General features: G+C 49.0%; 1 protein-coding gene across 3 annotated transcripts in view; it reads right to left on the reverse strand.

The window, feature by feature from the left end:
- Positions 1–20,956, reverse strand: part of LOC121167804 (guanine nucleotide-binding protein G(olf) subunit alpha) — a 145,819-nt gene that overhangs the window by 88,342 nt on the left and 36,521 nt on the right. The window contains exons 1-5 of one of the 3 annotated variants that reach the window (XM_040997448.1): positions 10,026–10,167; positions 9,757–9,829; positions 9,621–9,623; positions 8,864–8,918; positions 8,600–8,719 (exon numbers count right to left, since the gene is read on the reverse strand). In XM_040997448.1, the coding sequence (XP_040853382.1) occupies positions 8,600–8,719; positions 8,864–8,918; positions 9,621–9,623; positions 9,757–9,829; positions 10,026–10,167 (393 nt within the window). Of the gene's footprint in view, positions 1–8,599; positions 8,720–8,863; positions 8,919–9,620; positions 9,624–9,756; positions 9,830–10,025; positions 10,259–20,956 lie in introns of those variants that run through there. The other 2 variants (XM_040997447.1, XM_040997446.1) reach the window with 2 other exon arrangements.

A 20,956-nucleotide genomic window follows, 5' to 3' on the forward strand; every position in this document is an offset into this window, starting at 1 on the left:
TCAGACCTAGGGCTGTATCACAGCCTGCTTTGCTCCTCTCCCATCTGCAGATGTAAGTCAAGGGATTTTCTGAATCTGAGCGCTAAAGGTGGAAATCAAAATGGGGGCTGGTGAAGTGACCTGGTGGTACACTTGGCACATGTCACGGATCTGGCTACGGGGCTCTGGGATCAGGTGACCGGGCACAGATCTGAGCCATTCCATGCCCAGGGCATGTCCATGATCTGCTCTGTGCTCCTATTTCCTCACATGTGAGATTCAGGCTGCACTGTCATGGTGGGCAGTGCCACATGGGCCTTACTCATCATGTCCACTGCCATCAGGCTAACCTACCAGCATTGCCAAAATTCAGGAAAATGGAGAAGATGGCTTTTAGGGATAGGCTCTCGTGCAGCTTAAGAACTGAATTTAGATTTTCTTTATATTTTTATCCAAACTCTGTAATTTATACCAGACCAAAATCTATTTTTTTTTCTGCAGGATGAAGTATTTTTAATTCTTCCTCCGCAACACGAAGCTTGAAAAGCTCGGAAGAAGGAGGAGAGAGACCCCTACAAACACCTCCGGCTGGCCTTCCCTCAGCAGCTGACTAGTTCTTGGGCCACACCAGCAAGTCCAGCGTGGCTCTGGGTACCCGTGCATGGCTTCTGGCTGCTCCCCGGGGTGGACATGTCTGATGGAAGGGGGTCGCCGGGTGCTGGCTCCCACTCGCTTGGTGCTGCGTGGGTCTGAGGAAGTCAGCAAGGACAGAAGGCACTGCCCTGCTGCTCAAGGCCAGAGGAGGACAGAGGATCCCAACGCTCTACTCTGTGGGATCCTGCTTGCTCATATCATTGACTCTTTACAGTATGCCAGCTGTATTAAATGTATAAGCATTTAAAAATTTTTGAATTTGTTATTAATCCATACAAGAGAGGACACACACACACACACACGCACGCATGCACACACACACACACACAGAACTATCATCTGCTGCTTTAATCACCAAATGTCCGTAACAGCTCTGGGCTAGAAGCAAAAGAGTTGATAATTCAGTCTGGATCTCCATGTGAGACTCAACTGTTGCCTCCCAGAGAGCACCTCAAGCAGGCAGGAACTGGAAGCAAATCTGGGATTCCAACCCACATACTCTGATCAGTTTATACTGATGTATACTCTGGCGTCTTAAACACTAAACACTCATCCCAAGAACATCATTGTATTCAGTTTGCAAAGCAACTTCACACAGGGATGCTAAACAGGTCATCCAAGACCACAGATGGGCCTAGGACTCACAGAGGGGCCTCTGGACCTGGAGACCCGAAGCCATGCTGCACAGTCAGGGGTGGCTGTGGGAGACCCAAAGCGATGCTGCTGCACAGTCAGGGGTGGCTGTGGGAGAACTCGTCACATTCATACTATGTTCATACTTTAAAATTTATTTTGTAGCAAGTGTAAGAGCATCCAGGTTCACAACTTACAAATTGGCTTCAAGAGATACCTATTATTTTATGATGTCTCTCCAGTGGTTTCCAGATAGGAATAAACTCATTCATACATCTCTCGTTGGGATGCACAGGTTAGCGAGGACTGCTCCGATGCACTAACCAAGCCGCCTTCCTCTCACCCACATTCCGGCATGTCCCAAGTATGGACTGAAGCTCTGGGCACCCTGCTGGAACTGCCGAGGTGTTCATACGACTCTTGACGCAGATCAAATCATCAATTTAAAAATCTGAGCAGGAAGCCCATTCTGGCAGAATTGACTATGGTTAAGGCTGAAGCACCTTAACTTCCAGCAAATTCCATAACTTCTATACTGGTTGTTAATTAGAATGTCTTAACAGAAGAAATGAGGGGCATGGTTGACAAGTTTTACCACTTAACTCCTGCAAGCAGTTACGCCTTCCTTGAAACTGATTCAACAGATGAACAAAACATCAACGCCATAGCTGAAGAACTACAAAAATGGCCCTCAGACATGTAAAATCAAATAACCTCAAATGAAATACCGTCATCTGATTTGGAAAGCCAACAGGAAACCAAAAGAGTGGATAAAATGTAGGTGATTGCTTGAGGACTAGGACATTCACAAAGAGACCACCCAGGAGTTCCTCAGATCATTTGGCTGGAACATTTTCATAAAAGCTATTACTTAGGGAGATGACATGATGCTGAGGATAAAAATAAATGCAATCCGATAATAACCCTGTAACTTTCTTAACATTACTTTCATAAAAAGAGAAACTCAACTAGCTATGTCCATGTCTGTACATGTGTACTGGCCAAAATTATTCATCCAATTAGGGTTGTGTAGATGGTTATAGGAACAATTGAGAATATCCGGTGACAGGGTGACAACGTGGTGGCACAGTGCGTGAAGCAGCTGCTTACCATATCTACTGCTGAGCCTTGAGTCTTGCTGCTCTGCTCCACATCCAGCTTCCTGCTACTGTGTCTGGGAAGGCAGGGGACATGAGCCCAAGTGTGTAGGCCCTAACACCCACATGAGAGACCAGGATGCAGCACCTGACTCCAATGCTTTGGGGTCCTGCTCCCGTGTGGGAGTCCTGGAGGAAGTTCCTGGCTCCTGGCACCAGATCAGCACAGCACCGGCCGTTTCGGTCACTTGGGGAGTGAATCATCGGACGGAAGATCTTCCTCTCTGTCTCTCCTCCTCTCTGTATATCTGACTTTTCAATAAATAAATAAATCTTTTAAAAAAAAAAAGGAAAAAGAAATACTGGGAGCCAAAACATATCATTTCACGTAAGTAGTGGTAACAGGGAAAATCAAGAAAAACGTTTTATTTTCACCATGTTTTTTTACTATGAAAAGATTTTTAGATACTTTTTAGACACACTTCAGACACTTTAAAATCTATCTATCTATTTTTCTTTTTTTTTTTAAGATTTATTTTTATTATTTTGTTATTGGAAAGGGGGATGTACAGAGAGGAGAGACAGAGAGGAAGATCTTCCATCCGATGATTCACTCCCCAAGTGAGCGCAACGGGTCGATACTACGCCGATCCGAAGCCAGGAGCCTCTTCCAGGTCTCCCACGCGGGTGCAGGGTTCCAAAGCTTTGGGCCGTCCTCGACTGCTTTCCCAGGCCACAGGCAGGGAGCTGGAAGGGAAGCGGGGCTGCCGGGATTAGAACCGGTGCCCATATGGGATCCCGGACGTGCAAGGCGAGGACCTTTAACCACTTGCGCCACCACGCCGGGCCCTATCTATTTTTCTATCCAGAAGGCACAGTTACAGAGAGAGAAGGAAAAAATGAGATCTTGCCCCTGCCAATTCACTCCCTAAATGACTGCAAGTACTGAGGCTGAGTGACCCGAAGCCAGGAGCCAGGAGCTTCTTCTGGGTCTTCCACACAGGTACAGGGGCCAAAGGTCTTGGGCAGCCATTCGCTGCCCTTCAGGCCACTTGCAGGCAACTGGAATGGAAGTGGAACACCCAAGACTTGAACCAGTGTCAACATGGGATGCAGGTGCCACAGATGGAGGCTTAGCCGGCTGTGCCATGGCACTGGCCTTTTTTTTTTTTTTTACTATTTTGAAGAATAGTCATGGAGCAAAGTACAGCATGTGGGCAATAGTTTTTAAAGCAACATTCACAACTTACACTGTTTTGGGGATGATGCAGCCCCTGCCGGTATGAGTGTGCACATGCAAGGTTTAGGTATGTGGGTGAATAAGAAGGAAAAGGGAAGAGGGAAAGCCAGACATGTGAATGGGAGAAAACACATTATTGCCATCGAAGGTGGAACCTTTCAAAACAACAGAGGACACAGCCTAGGATAGTTAAAACATATTTTGTTCACAAAAATTCCAAATACTGAGAAGTCTGCTTAAAAACACCACTTAATACTGGAAATGTGAAGTGTTTATTTTGCTATAAACCTGCCCACCCTGTGGATGGGGGGATTCAAGATGCTCCACCCCTGTCTTCACCGTACAGGTGTGCCACTGAGGGCTGGGTTGGCAGAATTAGCCAGGAGTGTGCAGGTACTTGGGGGAGAGGACTGGGTAGCAACTGTTGCCCCCAGGGAGTCCGGCAAGAAGTGAAGCAGAGGACTATTGGAAAATCCAGGCTGAGCCCTGGAAGCTTTAAGGAATCTGTGGTTCAGCAAGTCACAGAATCGGAAGTGGGAGGAGGAGGAAGGAAGGGACACCAGGAAGCCCAAAGTCAGTTGAAGAAAATTGGATCGAAAGAGAAGGGAAAGAAGGGGAAGGTCCAGGCGTGGGTGGGAGGTGGGGAGTCCTGGAGACAGAGCCTGGCGGGGAAGGTGGTCTAGATCTGTTTCTCAGGTACCCAGACAAATAGGCCAGGAGGAAGCAGGCAGGACTCCTAAGCAGGTAAGCGCCAATGACCTTGGGAGATTCCTGGGAGTGTCCGTCTCCAGGGATGCTGTGAAGCATTGGGGATGACAGCCCTTGGCTTAGAATGGAAGAGATGGCTTATAACTCCTGATGAAGGGCTGACATTGTGGTGCAGTGGGTTACATTCCCACGTGTGACACCAGCATCCGAGTGGGAACCAGTTTGTGTCCCAACTGCTCTGCATCCAATCAGTTCACTGCTAATGGCCTGGGAAAGCAATAAAAGATGGCTTAGGTACCTGGGTGTCTGGCAACCCACATGAGAGATGGGGGAGAGGTGCCTGGCTCCTGACTCCTGGCTCTGGCATGAGCTAGTCCATCATTCTGGCCCTCATGGTCATTTGAGTAGTGAATCAGTGGATGGAAGAGCAATCTTTCTCTCTCTGACTTTGTGTTTCAAACAAATATAAAAATTTAAAAAAAAAATCTTTTTAAAAAAACAGTTTGGATTTGAGTGCCAATGGGAAGAGTTGCGGGGTTCAACTGGTTTCCCAGGGGATCCAGAGTGAACAAGGAGTTGGGTACCCATGTTCTCGGGGGTCTCAGGGCTAAGCCAGCTGAGACATGTGAGATTCCAGGCTATGTGACCCGGATGGATAGCAGACACAGGTGACTACCAGGTTCCCACTGACCCATGCAGAGAAGGAATACTGTACTGGTTCTAAGTGTACACACACCATGTATTCTTTGCAACAACTGCAGGAAGTGATGCTGTGGTGATCTCTACTGAACAGTCAGGAGTGAAACAACTGGCTCAAGGTTACCCAGATGGGCTGGCTTCAGCATCTCCCTTTAGCACCTGCTCACCATCTGGTCCATAGACTCAGAGATCCTGGGATGTCTCCTGAGTTCCCTGTTGATTCCCTACCCCAGGAGATGCTCCTCACAGCCCCTGCCTCAGGCCCCCAGGAGATACAGAGGCAGCTTCCAGGCCAGGAGACCTGGTAGACACGTAGTATGAGAAACCATGTATGGGGGCTGGCATGTCATATGACAGAAACATTTTAAGTCCTGGCTACCCTGTTTATAATCCAGCTCCTGCTAATGTGGCTGGGAAGGCAGTGGAAAATTGCTCAAGTGCTTGAATTCCTGCACCCACGTGGGAGACCTGGGTTGAGTTCCAGGCTCTTGGTTAGGTTTGACCCAGCCCTGGCCACTGTGGCCATTTAAGAAGTGAATCAGCTGATGGAAAATCTCTCTGTCTCATTGTCACGCTACCTCTTAAACAAATGCATAAAATCTTAGGAAAAAAAACCAAAAACCGTGCATGGATTTCATCACTTTTTTGCACCTAGACATATTTGCCTTTTAATTGCGTTTACCCACTAACTTCTTCCTTTGAAAACTTTTTTTTTCTTACTTGTTTGAGAGGCAGAGAGGTAGATGGAGGGTTCCCCTCCACCATTCTCCAAATGCCCGCAGCAGTATGGCCAACGTCAGGCGCTGGACACTCAACCCAAAGCAACTCTCTGAGCCACCTCCCCTGCCTTCCAGGAACAGCAAGCAGCTGGAGGCAGGAGTGGTGCAGTGCAGCATAAGCTGTTGTGCTGCCTTTCCAGCACCCTAGCCTATTGTCTGAAGTGCCCTTTGCAGTCACTCTGTCCTGTTTCCACAGTGCTGGAGTCCCAGCAGGGGTGTGGCCCGGGCTTTCACCAGACCTACCCCACTCTGACCTGATCGTCACAGTGAATTACATACTGACTGATGAAAACAGCAGCAACAACATGGGGGAACACCATTTTCCTGGATGTTGGAAAAGGCTGAGGACCTGAAGCCCTCTTAGGGTTCTCTGCAATGGTGTTATGTTCCCCATCCAATGGGTAAGCCATCGATCACGCTGGGAGCTGAAGAATCCCTGTCTCTAGTGGTTTTTTTGTGTCTTTTCTTGTGAGTAGATATGCAGTGACCTACTGCTGCACCACAGTAGCCTACATGGTCCAGGGCAGCCACACGCTGCCCAGGCTGGTACCCGAGGAGCAGCAGGCCACACAGCCTCAGCGTGTGGTCAGCTGCACCATCTGGGTCCACGAGTGCCCACTCTGGAACACAGAGCAGGGCTGTTGCTGAGTGACACGTGACTGTGTGTGATGTGATCGTCTCCTGGTCAGTGGGAGCCTGCAGTTTAGACTTCCAAGCAAGGATGTCCAATGGCTGCTTGGAGCACAGGGAGAGGCTGAACAGAAGAACCCCCGGACCTGCAGCACAGGGGTCTGGGACAGCATCCCACAGCAGCACAGGGGTCTGGGACAGCATCCCACAGCAGCACAGGTCTGAATACCGGCTGTATGCTTTCCAATCCAGTTCCTGGCTGATGTGCTTGGGAAAGCAACAAAAGGTGGTACAAACGCTTAGGCCCCTGCCACCCACACGGGAGGCCTGGAGGGAGCTCCTGGTTCCTGGCTTCAGCCTGGCCCAGCCTCATTTGGGGAGTGAATTAGAGGATGGAAGATCTCTCTGTCTCCCCCTCTTTCTAACTATGCCTTTCAAATAAATCTTTAAAACAAAACAACAGCTAAGCAGTATGGATAGGGCACTGAAAAACTGAAAAACAAAGAGTACATCAGAGTAAAAGCAGCATTGTATCGAGGAATGCTGTCAACTAATATTAACAGCCATGTTTACGTAAATAAAGCACATTCTCATTTCACAGGAACACAGACAAGTGAGGAAATTTAAAAACTAGGCTTTAAGAAACACCTATAGCATATTTCCCCCTGCCCCGCCACTTAGCCAACCCTGCCAGCTGAATACCGCCTCGGGAAGAGGATTACAATTGAATTTACATCTGTGGGTTCCAACTTCTTTTATCTATGGATAACGAAGGTTTTCTGAACATCAGTTCCGAAGGGAACTTAATCATGGCTATACGAAATACAGGTGTGCGAGGGACACGGCTTCTCAGGTTTTCTTTATTATTCAAAGCATTCAGGATTCAATTCAAAAACTGCTTGTGCAGACAACAAACTGTGGAATCCTTTGCTAATAACACACGTGAGAGTTACTGACTGCTTCAGATCTGCTGATTGACCACAAGGGCCCTTGCCATCCAGGAACCGGCCCACTACAGAAGAGAGACCACAAGCGCCCAGTTAACAAACCTTAGTCTGTTTCTCACCACTTGCTAACGGCTTCCCTAAACATAACAGAGTTTGTGATTGCTTCTAAGCACATGTGATGGGACAAATTTTGAGAATCCAAATACTTGTCTATAAACGGTTCCATCTGAAGCTGAACGGGACGCTCTTGCTGATGCCAGCCAGGACTGTGTCATTGTGTACAGAATACCACAGCAAGCCAGAGGGCCATCACCCAGCTGGGACAGAGGGGAACCCAGACACCCTGGCCTGCCATACATCTCCTCACCCATCTTGAGACACAGCTCAGTAAAACCCTGGGTGTTCACCAGGCCAAGCGCCGCCGAGCCCCGTCTTCCAGCTAGCATGCCACCCACACCCACAAATCCTTTTCAGAAAATCTAGAGATGGCACTGGCTATGCTGAAATGCCTCTCAGAAGCAAAAATCACATTGAATGACACAACTAAAAGCCTTTTTTTTTTTTTAAAGTTGCAACCCACAGCCCACACGGGTAACAGACAATGTGCTGTCAAAGAGAAGTGGCAGGTGTGAGCAGGTGCACAGGGACCCTCAGTCACGGCGGCACGGGCATTCTCGGATACTCTGGTTTCTGCAGGAGCTTCCGAGACAAGGAATCTGAGACAGAACCACTCTGTCAGGCACTGCCAACTTTGAAGGGCTGTTACTGACAGGCTTATGCATACGTGTGGAAACACACGCGCACACACGGCATCCTGAGAAACGGAACAGGTACTTTTCCTTCATCCCATTAGCAAATCCTAACGTGTCTGTAAGAAGTAGGAGACCGTCAGCAATGAGAAAGCAACAAGGGAAGCGAGCAACGCCACTGTTCACCTGAGCGGAAAGCCGCCCTCAGGCCCAGGTCCTCTCACCGCCCTGGGTACCACTCGCAGCATTTCATAAGGGCACATGGTCTCCCATGAGCCTCACCCACACACTCCAAGTATTTCCTACAATCCTGCCGTCTTCAGTACTGAAACCAACACAGAGGAAATCATGCAGATCTCCAGCGGGCAGAGGTTGAGACCTGAGGAAATTCATACAGAATGCATCTCGGAGTCTTCCTGAGCGAGTCATGAAAAGCAGTTCCACCTCTGAGGCTTTCAAACATCTCAGCAGGGGACTGACTTACCTGGGAATATTCAAAATCAGTGATGGGGGCGATGCTCTTGATGTAGTCTGAGCGAAACTGGTTTTCAGGGTTGGCCAGCGGAACTGGAGGTATTATGGTACTCATTGCCGACACTATGGTCTAAAATGAAATACAGAGAAGCGACATGGATTAAACAGAGATTTGGGCATTACGGAGAAGGTATAAGGGAAGAGGCGTGAATTTCTGTCTACAGTGCTTTAGACTGCAACCACAAAACAAACAAACAAACAAAAAAGCCCTTACCACAATAGCATCCTTAACATTTTTCCGAATGTCCAGAATTTTCTGCTTTTTTTCCCTGTGTGGAAAGAAAACTATTATTAATACCATTTTTCCCTTAGCGCTGATTCGAATCGGCTGAGTGGGAATCCAAGCCTCTAGCTGCACAGCGAAGCTGGTTCCCAGGCCACCACCACCACCCCAGGACAAGGTCTGAGTAGTTTTCATCTGGGAAGAGAGAATATTACCTGTTTCTAAACTGCAGCCCGCCCCCCCCCCAAAAAAAAACCTGTTTGTTTTATAACAGTCACTTACAATAGGTGACTTAAAAAAAATCCATGCAAGTTACCCCGTCAAAGTGGCTACACCACTATGGCATTGCATAGCGATAGAGTTGCAGCTACGATACGATACGTTTTACTTGAATGCACCTGTTTGTTGTTAACCAATCCCTATGATGGGAATGTGACGATCAAATACATTTGGAGAAAACTTTGGATCTTCCCCGAATATGCATGATTGCTCCCCCACCCACGGTCTTCACTGTGTAGACCATAAACCCTAGTAGCATAATGCTGTCCCAGCTCTAGGTACTGTATGTTGTCAAAGGCTTTAAGTTCCCCGCTGGATGTGTGTGGGCTCCATGCAAATAGTTACATGAGGAATGTCACCCTCTGAGGTCTGGGTAGCAGAGATGTCCTGGCAGGGAGCACCCACAGGCACGGGGTGGGGTGGGGACTGTACTGTTTGCATGCTTAGAGCCAAACCACAGATACGGAACGAACTGTACTTTGTGACTCGTTTTGGAAAAGAAGGATTTGTGTGGCTATACTAAATTCAACTGCCTGTTTAGTCCCTACCGCACTCTGTTATCAAGTGCAAGGCTTAAGGGCAAAGTTGATAAGGATATTTCTTACTCTGGATTGAAGCCGTTCACGTGCAGGATCCTCATCTGCTTGACAATGGTGCTTTTTCCGGACTCACCGGCCCCTACAAGCAAACAGATAAAATGCTGCGGATCTGTGTCTCCCCCCTCCACTGAGAAACCCGAGCAGCCGCCGCCTTTTTTGTCACTTCCCGCCTGCCAGAGCCAGGCCCAGGCTTTCTGACCGGGCTCGGGCCAACAGCTCTGCCAGGGGAGTGTGCGCTCCTCGAGCTGGAGCCGCAGCGCGATCCCCACCCTTACCCAGTAACAGAAGCCGATGGGTCGCTTTGTAAGCCAGGCGCTCTTTCTGCAGCTGTTTCTCGATCTTTTTGTTGGCTTCGCGGCGTTCTTTTTCATCGACGCCCTGGTCTTCTGTCGTCTTGCTGTTGCCCAAACACCCCATGCCTGCCCGCAGAGTTTAGGAATGCGCACAGACAGCACGCGAGAGACGCAGGTGTTTGCGGATCTGGCCACCACTCCGCTCTTTCTCACTGCTGAAAGAAGCGGCCGGGTCTCTCCTTGTGTCCGGATCGCAACAGATGTTTATTCTCCCGCCCCCTGTCCACTGCAAAGTCCCAACTGAAAAAGATGCAACGAACACGCACTGGGGAGGAAAAATGGCTTTTTTAAAAAAGAGAATTCTTTAAAAAAAAAACTGCTCGGTAAACACCGCACAACAAACCAAGATGGTGAGAGTGCGGGCTCTGCGCTCCGCTGGAGACCGAGAGCGACCAAGACTCGCTCAGTCCTACCTAGCCGGGCACCCCGAAGGGGCAGCGCGCACTGTTGGGTGCAGGGTCTCCGCCGGGCTGTTGGCCCAGCACAGCGCGGGAAGGACGGAGCTCGCCACCAGGTCCCACCAGGGCACCTGTCCCGGCGGCTGGAGTCCCCGCTCGGCCTTTGCCGTCGGACGCGCGCCTCCTTCAGTGTCCAGTCTTGAGCGGCAGAAGGGGAGAGGGAGGCAGCGGCGGGGTGCGCCGCGCAGGTGTTCTTCGGGTCCCTCAAAGAGACACACTGGCCCCTCCTAGAGCCGTACGGGCCGTGGCAAGGTCAGGGGCTGATGCTCCACGGAGAGCCCGGCTTTGGGAGGGGGACCGCTTACAAGCACCGCGCGTGGGGTCCCGAGCCCACCGCTGGCTCCTGCAGCCGCGGCCTCCCGGCTCCCTGGCACCCGGCGCCCGCGAGAGTGCTGTGGGCGCGCTCTCGCCGCCTTCGCCCCGATCATGCATATTCTATCAGGGAGGAGGTGCCCCGAGGCTCCCCCAGTCACACCGCCTTTGTTCCCTAGGCGGTTTAGACGCTGCCTCGCGCCCACGCCACCGGTCCTTCCCTCCGCCCCCCCCGTTCCTCCTCTGCAGTTCTTCTCGGCGCCTCCTCTTCTTTTCTAGAAGACACTGTGGCCTCGAACTTGGCCTTGGGGCAGAGAAACGGATGTGGGCGGGAGTCCGGCACTTGATGTCCTTCTCTGTGACTTGGAACCCCCGGAACACCTTCCCTTTGCCAGCAGGACCAGGGCGCGCACCCTTTGCATGTGGCAAGGGCCACAGGCTCCTGTGAGTCCGGGCCGCGGTGGAGACCTTCTCTTAATAGGCTCTCTGCTGCTGCCAGGTCGTGGTCGCCAGGCTTGGTGGGCCCTGGCCGTGGCCCCACCGAGATTTCTTTAGATGCGTTGGTTCAGCTGTGTCTTCCGGGATCCACAAGTCTCCAATTTGGCCTTCTAGCTCCACCCTCAGCCCCAAGCGCACTGCCCCAAGCAGACACGGCCCCATCACGGGGCAATCATTTCCCCCCAACACCTCTCCATCCCTGAGCCTCGCTACCTTTTTCAATCCTTCTCCCCTCCCTCCCCCCCACGCCCTAGGGCTTTGTTTCTCTCATCCATGTAAACTCACGCGGCTCTGTCCAGTGGCTCTGTCCAGTTCCACAACCCTCACTTCTGGCCTGGAGAAGCTCAGCTCGCCAGTGAGCCGCTTCTATCTGTGTGTGTCCTCTGCACCCTAGTACACCCACATCTCTGACCAAGGTCACATCAGGCCTCCAGTCTGGTGCCTTGGTGTCAGCCTTGTTGAGAACCTGTGGGGAGTGCCTGGAAACTGGCTGTGTCTGATTGTAGGTAAAACCTGGATCGAGTCCCTGCATCCCAGGATCAGGCTGACCCAGGCATGGACACTGAAATAACCCCAAGAGACAGGCACTCTTGTCACCATCATTTTAACAGGTTGAGGATGAGGGGTATGCGTACCCAAACTCATGCAGTCTAGTCGGAATTACTGCACAACACTAGCGCTGGAGTGTGCCCCAACATTTTGCTTGACCCTAAAGAGTAAAAACGTTCTCAAGGAACAGCATTTGGGCATGGCAGGCTGAGCTAGGGCTGGCAACACTAGCATCTCATAGCAAGTGCGGGTTCTAGTCCTGGTTGCTTTGCTTCCAATCCAATTTCCTGCTGGTGCCCCTGCGCCCATGTGGGAGATTTGGATGGAATTCCAGGCACCTCAAATCAGAAGCTAGGCTCAATCCTAATTATTGCAGTTGCTTAGAGAGTGAACCGTAAGACAGGCGATCTCTTTCTGTCTCCTTCACCTGCTGTTATTCTGCCTTTCAAATCAACCAGTCAATCTTTTTAAAAAGTGCTTTCCTTATGTAAGGGGGCTTCAAAAACTTTCTGAAAGACAATTTGAATTTCCTATGAGCTTCTTGAGATCCCCTTGTAGAGCAATGAAACGTTTCTTATGGAAAAAGCAGAGGTAATCTTTAAAGTTTATTTCTTATTTGAGAGGGAGGGAGAGAGGTAGAAGAATTGGGAGAGGAGAGAGAGATCGAGAGAGAGATCTTTCATGTACTAGTTCATGCCCCAAATGCCTAAAACACCTAGGGATAGACCAGCCTGAAACAAGTATCTGAGTTCCATCCAGGTCTCCCACAAGGGTGGCAGAGCCAACACCTGTGGCTTCCCGAGGTGTGCATTAGCAGGAAGCCGGGCCAGAAGTGGAACAAAGACTTGAACCAAGATGCACTGCAATAGCTGTATGCGGGCCAGCCAGGCAGAAGCTCCCGATATTTAAAAAGCATTCGTATTTAAAAAACAATCATCTGGGCCCAGCATGATACTGTAGTGGTTAAAGTCCTTGTCTTGCACACTCCGGGATCTCATATGGTCTCTGGTTCTAATCCTGGTTCCCATCTAGCTTCCTGCTTGTGGCCTGAGAAAGCAGTCAAGGACAGCTCAAAGCCTTGGGACCCTGCACCTGCGTGGGAGATGTGGAAGAGCTCCTGGCTCCTGACTTCGGATTGGCTCAGCTCCAGCCATTGAGCTCACTTGGGGAGTGAATCATCAGACAGAAGATCTTCTTCTCTGTCTCTCTTCCTCTCTGTATATCCACTTTTCCAATAAAAATTAAATAATCTTTTTTTTAAATCATCTGGTCTTTTTTTTTCCTAGCTTGGTTTTAGAGGAAAGTGATTCTCCTTTGTATAACGAACCATTGGATCAGATTCCAGATTCTAGCTGATGCAAGATTGGAGGCCAGGCGGTGCAAACATCTGTTGCCAGGCAACTGCAGAGCAGAGCATCATCATCATCAGCAGCAGCAGCAGCAGTGGCTCACATCCCAGCCAATGCATAGCCACCTGCTGGGATGCAGTGTGGACAGGCCTGTAGGTCACACAGCAGAGCACAGAAGACAGAAAAGCAGCTGAGCTCTGGAGGAATCTGAAAAGCTCAAAAGTAAAACAAAGTGGAATTCTCACTTAAAGTTTATGACTTAGAGCAGGTCTCAGAAATCTTGGGACATTTAGAAGTTTAATTATTTACCTTTCTTTTATAATTAGCTTTTTAAATTTTGAAAGACAATAAAACTTTTTTTCTTTTTTGTTTTTTTTAATTGTCGTGGAAGATGGTGAATGCTGGGGAACAAAAAGCCGCCTGCTCTCTGATTAGCTGGAACTCTGGTCCCCCACAGCAGTCTGAACAAAATTTGTTTCCTGGTTTTATGGAGACCTTTTGTGGAAATCCACTTAACACTGGATGAGAGAAAGTCAAAGCAGTTATTTCAGTTCATGAAAGGCCTAGATTCAGGTGATGGCAGTAAGTCTGAAGAAAAAAAATAGTGAGGGCCTGGCATAAGGGCTCAATTACTAATCCTGCATCTTATAGGTACCGGGATCCCGTGTGGTGCTGGTCCACATCCCGGCTGCTCTACAGTCTGGGGCCCTGAAGAAGCTCGTGGCTCCTGGCTTCTGATTGAAGACAATTGGGAAGTGAGCCAGAGGAGGGAAGGACTTTCTCTCTGTTTCCTTCTCTCTACAAATCTGACTTTACAATAAAAACAAATCTTAAAAAAAAGGGGGGGGGGTCAAGGTGCAATAGCATAGTGGTTAAAGTGCTTGCCTTGAACGCACTGGGATCCCATATGGGCGCTGGCCTAGGAAAGCAGTCGAGGACGGCCCAAGGCTTTGGGATCCTGCACCCACGTGGGAGACCTGGAAGAAGCTCCTGCATCCTGGCTTCGGATTGGCCCAGCTCCAGCTGTTGCAGCCCCTTGGGGAGTGAATCATCAGATGGAAGACCTTCCTCTCTGTCTCTTCTCCTCTCTGTATATCTGTCTTTCCAATAAAAACAAATAAATCTTAAAAAAAAAAAAAAACAAAAAACAAAGCAGGGAGGCGGGGGAACAGCAGCTAGAGTGAGGTACTGTACAAGTTAATGAATACACCGGCTTTTTTTTTAAAGATTTATTTTAATTATTTTTTTATTGGAAAGGCGGATATACAGAGAGGAGAGACAGAGAGGAAGATCTTCTGTCCGATGATTCACTCCCTAAGTGAGCACAACTGCCGATGCTATGCCGATCTGAAGCCAGGAGCCTCTTCCAGGTCTCCCACGCGGGTGCAGGGTCCCAAAGCCTCGGGCCGTCCTCGACTGCTTTCCTGGGCCACAGACAGGGAGCTGGAAGGGAAGCGGGGCTGCTAGGATTAGAACCAGCGCCCGTATGGGATCCCGGGCGTGCAAGGCGAGGACCTCAACCACTTGCGCCACGGCGCCGGACCCTACACCGGCTTTTAACGTCAACAATTAAAATGTCTATTTTTCACATAGTGTGAATTTCTGTAATATTTGCATTTTCAATTCTATTCAGGATTTAAATTGCACAAAAACTGTCAGGATAGGGACACCAAAAGGTTTTTTTTTTTTTTTTTTTTTACCCTAACAAAGAGGAACAACATGGTTTATGAAAGGCGAACAGTCAATAATAATTCAGTGGAATGACGCTGGTACAGGAGTTGCCCACAGGCTGTGGTGGCTGCGGAGTGCAGTGGGCACCCAGCCCTCAGCGTGAGGTTCACCCTCATTCCACTGCGATAGCTTTGATGCCTCTGTCGCTCTCTCTTTTCCCCCTTCTGAGCATCTTGGTGGAAAATGACTTGGGCAGGCCACATTTCATTTAATAATGCTATTTTTAGTACTAAAATTTTAGCGTTAAAATTCTTTTAGCACTAAAATAGCAAAGCAGCAGAGATCAACTCACAACCTAATTGCAAGCCACCCGAAAAGTAGAAAAATATTTTTGAGGTTCTCTCCGCGATGCCCTGAGACAAAACATTTTAACTTTATTGACACGATCTATCTACCTTTCTGTCCCTAGCTTCTACAACAAACTAATACGTAGCAGCGTTCAGACAGGACATCGCAAAAGGAGAGGAAGGAAGACTTGTTTGCCGTTACACAGGCAGCTTTAAACTCTAAAAATAAAACTCAACAGCAACATCCCCACTAGCAAATCATTAAGAAAACTGTGTCTGACTGCACACATGTCCCCAGTCTCAGGACTGAAACACCCTAAATAGAATATTCAATTCAGTGGCACACATAGGAGGGCAGCGGGAAGCGGAATTTCCTATAGGTCTACCAAGTGGGTGCAGGATCCCAAGGCCTTGGGCCGTCCTTGTCTGCTTTCCCAGGCCACAAGTTAGGGAGCTGGATGGGAAGTGGAGCTGCTGGGATTACAACTGGCGCCCATATGGGATTTTGGCACGTTCAAGGTGAGGACTCCAGCCGCTAGGCTACTGTGCCAGGCCCCAAAATATACAAATTTTGCAAACAAACCTTACACACATGGACCAAGCTTACCTTTTAAGGAATATTTTAAGATAAAAAATAATTCTAAGACTTAGAGATGGTTCTAAACACCACATGTTTTTGAGTCATCGGATAACTACATTCACTAACCTATTTAAAAACTTTAAATGTATTTATTTCAGAAGAAGAGAGAGAGAGATTCTTTGAAAGGCTCACGTTGAAATGCCACCTTGGCCAAAGTCAGGAGTGCAATTCAGGTCTTGTACACGGGTGGCAGGAATTCACTGGAACCATCACTGTGGCTTTCCAGGATCTGCTTTAGGAAGAGTCAAGAGCTGGAGCCAGGAAGTGAACCCAGGGAATCTGACGTCACATCCCATCTTGTGCATTAACCTCTACATATGTACCGTATAACAAACGTATTTTTTAATATGATGAGTTAAGTCCCACAATGCCCTTTGATTCAGAGCAAAAACAGACAACCATGTGGTCTGCATTTTAAATGCCTAATTACGATCTCTTGGTGTGGGCGAGGTACCAGAGGTGTGTGAGGTGAGGCAGCCAGAGCTCTTAGCACTGACAGGTGGGAGTTCAGCATCCTGTGCCTGCCTTACAACTGTTCTCATGTTTCAGAAACCGCAAGACAATATGCTGTAGGCCAAGCTGGCTGCTAGGGTCAAATTTCCTGTCTGTATGACACAGCCTCCTTCCACGGGACACAGGGGCCAGAATCTGCAAACACAAATTATAAAAGGCTCAGGAGACTGCAAGATCAAGGGCCCATGAGCTCGAGCAGTAGGAAAAATGAGATCAGTTCTGATAGAATGTCTCGGATTTGAATACCCAAGATCTGAAATGTTCCAAAATTCAAAACTTCTTGAGCACTACCGTGACATCTCAAGTGGAAAGTTCTAAACCTGGCCTCATGGGATAGGAGCTGGTCCAAACGCAGGTGTATCGCAAAGGCCGCCTGGGAGCACCTTCAGGCTGGGTGTATAGGCATATCCGAAACACAAATGAAGCTCACAGTTCGACCTGGGTCCCGTCCCTATGTATCTCATGATGGAATGCAAACATTTTCATGAAATCAGAAACACCTCCAGCCCCCAGCATTATAGATAAAAGACACTTAGCTCGTACACCCCACTCATTCAGAAGCCCACAAGTGACAGTGCACATTCAGACAGCCAAGGGAGGAGGGCTGCATGTGCACTCCGTGGAACTGGGAAACACTTTTTCAGAGAGGAGAGGCTGAGGCACCTGTTGAAGAATGGAGAGGAAGAGAGAGAGAGAGAGAGAGGGCACACACATCAGGCACGGGTAAATCTTAAGAGTGGAAGGAAGGGAAGGAACGGGCATGCGCATTGCCTTGCAGGAAGACCGTGGTGAGACCCAGTCTAACCCTAACCCTAATCCCAACCCTGAGACAGTGGTGAAGCACAGTTTCAGAGGCAGGATGTGTCAGAGGGAAAGACAGACGCTCGGTATTTCTAGAATCCTTAAAAAAGTGAACTTTTCTGTGAAGGGTGTAGCCTAGTGGTTGTTGAGCAAGAGTGCCAGGGTCCCAGCTCCTCTGCTTGGAAAGTCGTTTTTCGTTTCCTCCTCTGCAAACAGGTGAAGACAATGATACGCATCTCACAGCATTGTGATCAGAAGTTACCAATGAATTCGTCATATCCTCTACTACAACCCAGGGCCTCGCAAGCAGAATGCTCTCCAAACCTGTTGTAAGTATTATTAATATCAACCAGGATTGATTCTACAGACACTCAAGTGTAGCTATCTCATCCTCTACATGAGGCAGGCAGCATGCTGACGACCTTGAGGAGCTCCTGTTGTGTTCACAGGGACAGTGAATTCGGGGGCAGTTACTAGAAGTCTGTCGGGTCCCTGCTCACACAGCTGAGCAGAGCAAAAGCTGCTGGCAACATGGAAGGCTATCAGACAGCCTGGCAAACCGTACTAAAAATGCACCTGCCGAGGATGAATGGAAGAACAGCTGGTGTTTGTGCACAGAAGGGGAAGGTCACCAGTTCTAGGAGGAGAAAATCTGATGCGTGCCACAACGTGGATGAGCCTTAAAGGTATTGCACTGAATGAAATAAGCTGGTCACATACAGACAGATACAGTGGTTGGGGAAGACAGGGGGAAAATGAACAATTATCCCTCAATGGGTGAAATTACAGTTTGGGAGAACAAAAAAAAAAAAAGTTTTGTAGACGGTTGGTGATGGCTGCACAGTGCCATGTTCTTAATGTCGCTTAACTCTATGGCAGACAGCTGACACAGGAACATCGATGTTGTGCATATTTTGCCATAATCACAAGAAGAAATTCACAGTGCTATCTTCAGCGTGCTAAACAGAGGGAGAGGAAAAAAAATCTTTCTGGGAGTGACAACACGTGTTTGTGGTTAGTCCTGGCTTTGACACATTCACCACAGTTCACACTTTCTTACCACAGATGGCACAGGGCAGCACCCCTTTTCTCCTTCATCTTTCATCTATCTATCCATCTATCCATCCTTACGCATTCCTTAAATGCTTACTAGATGCCAGCCACTTAAACTGCCAGGGTGGATAAGGTGCCGTTCCAGCTTCAGGCAGTTGTAATGATCTCCCAGAGCGGGAGGGACCTGCTGTCCAGTTCCCTGTAGAGCTCCGTCGGGGAGAGCGCATGGGAGGGTGTGGTCAAGTCTCAAATAAAGCAGAAGCCTCGTTTCTTTCCTAGAGAAAGGCCCGTGCGTGAGTCCAGACCAAGACCCCTCCGTCTTCATTTTGAAAAGAGGAGGAGGGGTGCTGCTTTTCTGCATCCCGTTTGATCTTTTAATGCACATTTGATCTGTGTTAGGGGCAGTTACACAGGGCCCGCAGTGGGGCAGTGGGGCTGCCCACTAATGCCAGATGCTGAGCCCATCTGGAAGGAGCCATGAGCCCCCGTTACAGATTGAAACACACACACACACACACACACACACACACACACACACACACCCCACATCTCCCTCTTCCACTAATTCCAAGAGGGAAAAAAAAAAAAAATCAAACAAACCTACCTCTCTTCCCACTCAGTTAAGCACATTAATCTGCATATAATGACTGAAGAATTAATTACCTCTTTGCTCAGTTGCTAAGGCAACTGGTTTCTTTTGAAGTCGGGCTTAGTTACAGAATTTAAAGCAACAGGATTCTCCATAATCAAATACCAGATTGTACCAGGGTACTTTGGAAAGTTCATGAAAATGCATCTTAGGAAACAATGATGTGCTGGTTTCAAAATGTCTGGTATCCCTAAGTAAATCTCTCTTTGATTCTGCACACGCAGGAACTTTTTTGCAATGACCTTGCATATAAATCATAACCTTGTCTTATCCCAGGAGGGAAGAGAGACCATATCCCTGTCAGGAAACTTGGAGAGCTTCACACATCAGCCTGCTCAGCTACTGACCGGGAGCAGTGGAGCTAAGAACCAGATGCGGTCTATACTTTGACTGCATAGTTAGCTTACATTTGTCGTGATTTAGGGATCATCTGATAGACTTAAACAGCAGATCAGCGCAAGGCTGACATGCCAAAGGGACTCCCTCAAAGCAGACAAATCCCAAACAAATTCGGATGCTCTGGGCACCTGTGCTTAGGCTGGCATGTGCCAATGTTGTGAATGTGAGAGCTAGGATTCTTAGACAGGTGGAAGGAACATATACATAAAGTGCGAGGGTAAGGGAAGCAAGAGTGGCCAAAGTGGACTTGTGCAAGTATGTATCAATCCATGAGCTCCAAAGCTACGTGGGCATGTTCAGGAGTATGTCCACCTGTGCCACCTGTGGAACCCACAGAGGAGGGTTTAGACAAAAGGGGGCATAGAAAGCAAGGGTGGATTTTCCTCATTTCAGTGCGTGCCAATGCGCGTGCTCCGGGAAAGCTCATCACGTGATGTGCAGCTTGGAGGCGACCACAGCCAAGCAACGGTGTGAGCCACTAGTCTGGGGCAGATTCCAAGGGGACACACAGGGCAAGGAGGCAGAGTCTTCTGCATCCACCCCGCCCCCTGCATCCAGGACACCTTCCAACCCTTGCTACAAAAACCCCACTTCTTTGTAAGGCGGTTTCTTTAGGGAACCCCTGGCTAGCTCCTTTCCTTGTCGCAGGTCACCAAAGCAGCTTGCCTCTGAGCGGTTCCCACCAGAGGCTGATTATTTCGCAATACCCAGGCCCCCTGAGTCTTCTGGCGTTTGTATGTCTGTCTGCGAGGCCGCGGATGTATAATTCCACATACGTAGCCACCTTCAAGACGTCCATGGAAAGCACATGCAATGAAGGAAATATACCTAGATCTCAACTTCTCAGGTATCAAAATGATTGCATCTTGCGGTGCGTTTTCCAAGGGACAGTTTTGGGAGTCCTCTTGGCTTTCCTGGTCTTGCCTGCTAGAAATGCCAAGGAGGTTCAGTGTGTCCAGCAGCCGTGACCAGCTAGTGGTATCCACCACAAGAACGGACCAGACATTTTAAAAGAAGTGGGAATCGTTGTTTAATCCTGATTCAAAATGAAGCCGATGCCTCTCCAGACAGCAGGAATGGGACTACCTGCGGGTGTCTTTAATGAACAGAGACTCCTCCTCTGTGGGAAGCAGACCTGATGGAGCTGGAAATGTGGAGACATATTCACTCTCACCCTGGGAACAGTGGCTACAAGGTCTCACAGCAGAATACCTAAACCCTCGGAGACTGGAGCCCCTGATGTCAGGTGTGTGGTCTTGGCAGAACTCTCTCTCTCTCTCTTTCCCTAGGCTCACAGAACAGCTCTCCCAGGCTCTGCTTCTGTCTCCAGGTCTCTGTCACCCCTGATTGGTCAACTCCCTGAATGTAGAACCCACAGAAACGGAGGCCTGGTTGTCCTGTCCTAGGGGCCCAATCGCGATGTGAAAGGAATGGGGTTCCTGCAATGAAGAGGAGGCGTGTACAAAGGGCACCCTGAAACTGATGGGGCCGAGAAAGGGAAAGCTTTCATATCTGCTGTCTTGTCCTTCTGCATTCTCTAGAAAAGGGGAGGTTTGCATGTCAAGCCCCACTCCACCTGACCCCAGTTATTTGTGGAAACTTCATTCCTCCCCT

This window comes from Ochotona curzoniae, unplaced genomic scaffold, assembly GCF_017591425.1.
Source record: "Ochotona curzoniae isolate NIBS_2020 unplaced genomic scaffold, NIBS_Ocur_1.0 patch432, whole genome shotgun sequence".
Classification (NCBI taxonomy): Eukaryota; Metazoa; Chordata; class Mammalia; order Lagomorpha; family Ochotonidae; genus Ochotona; species Ochotona curzoniae.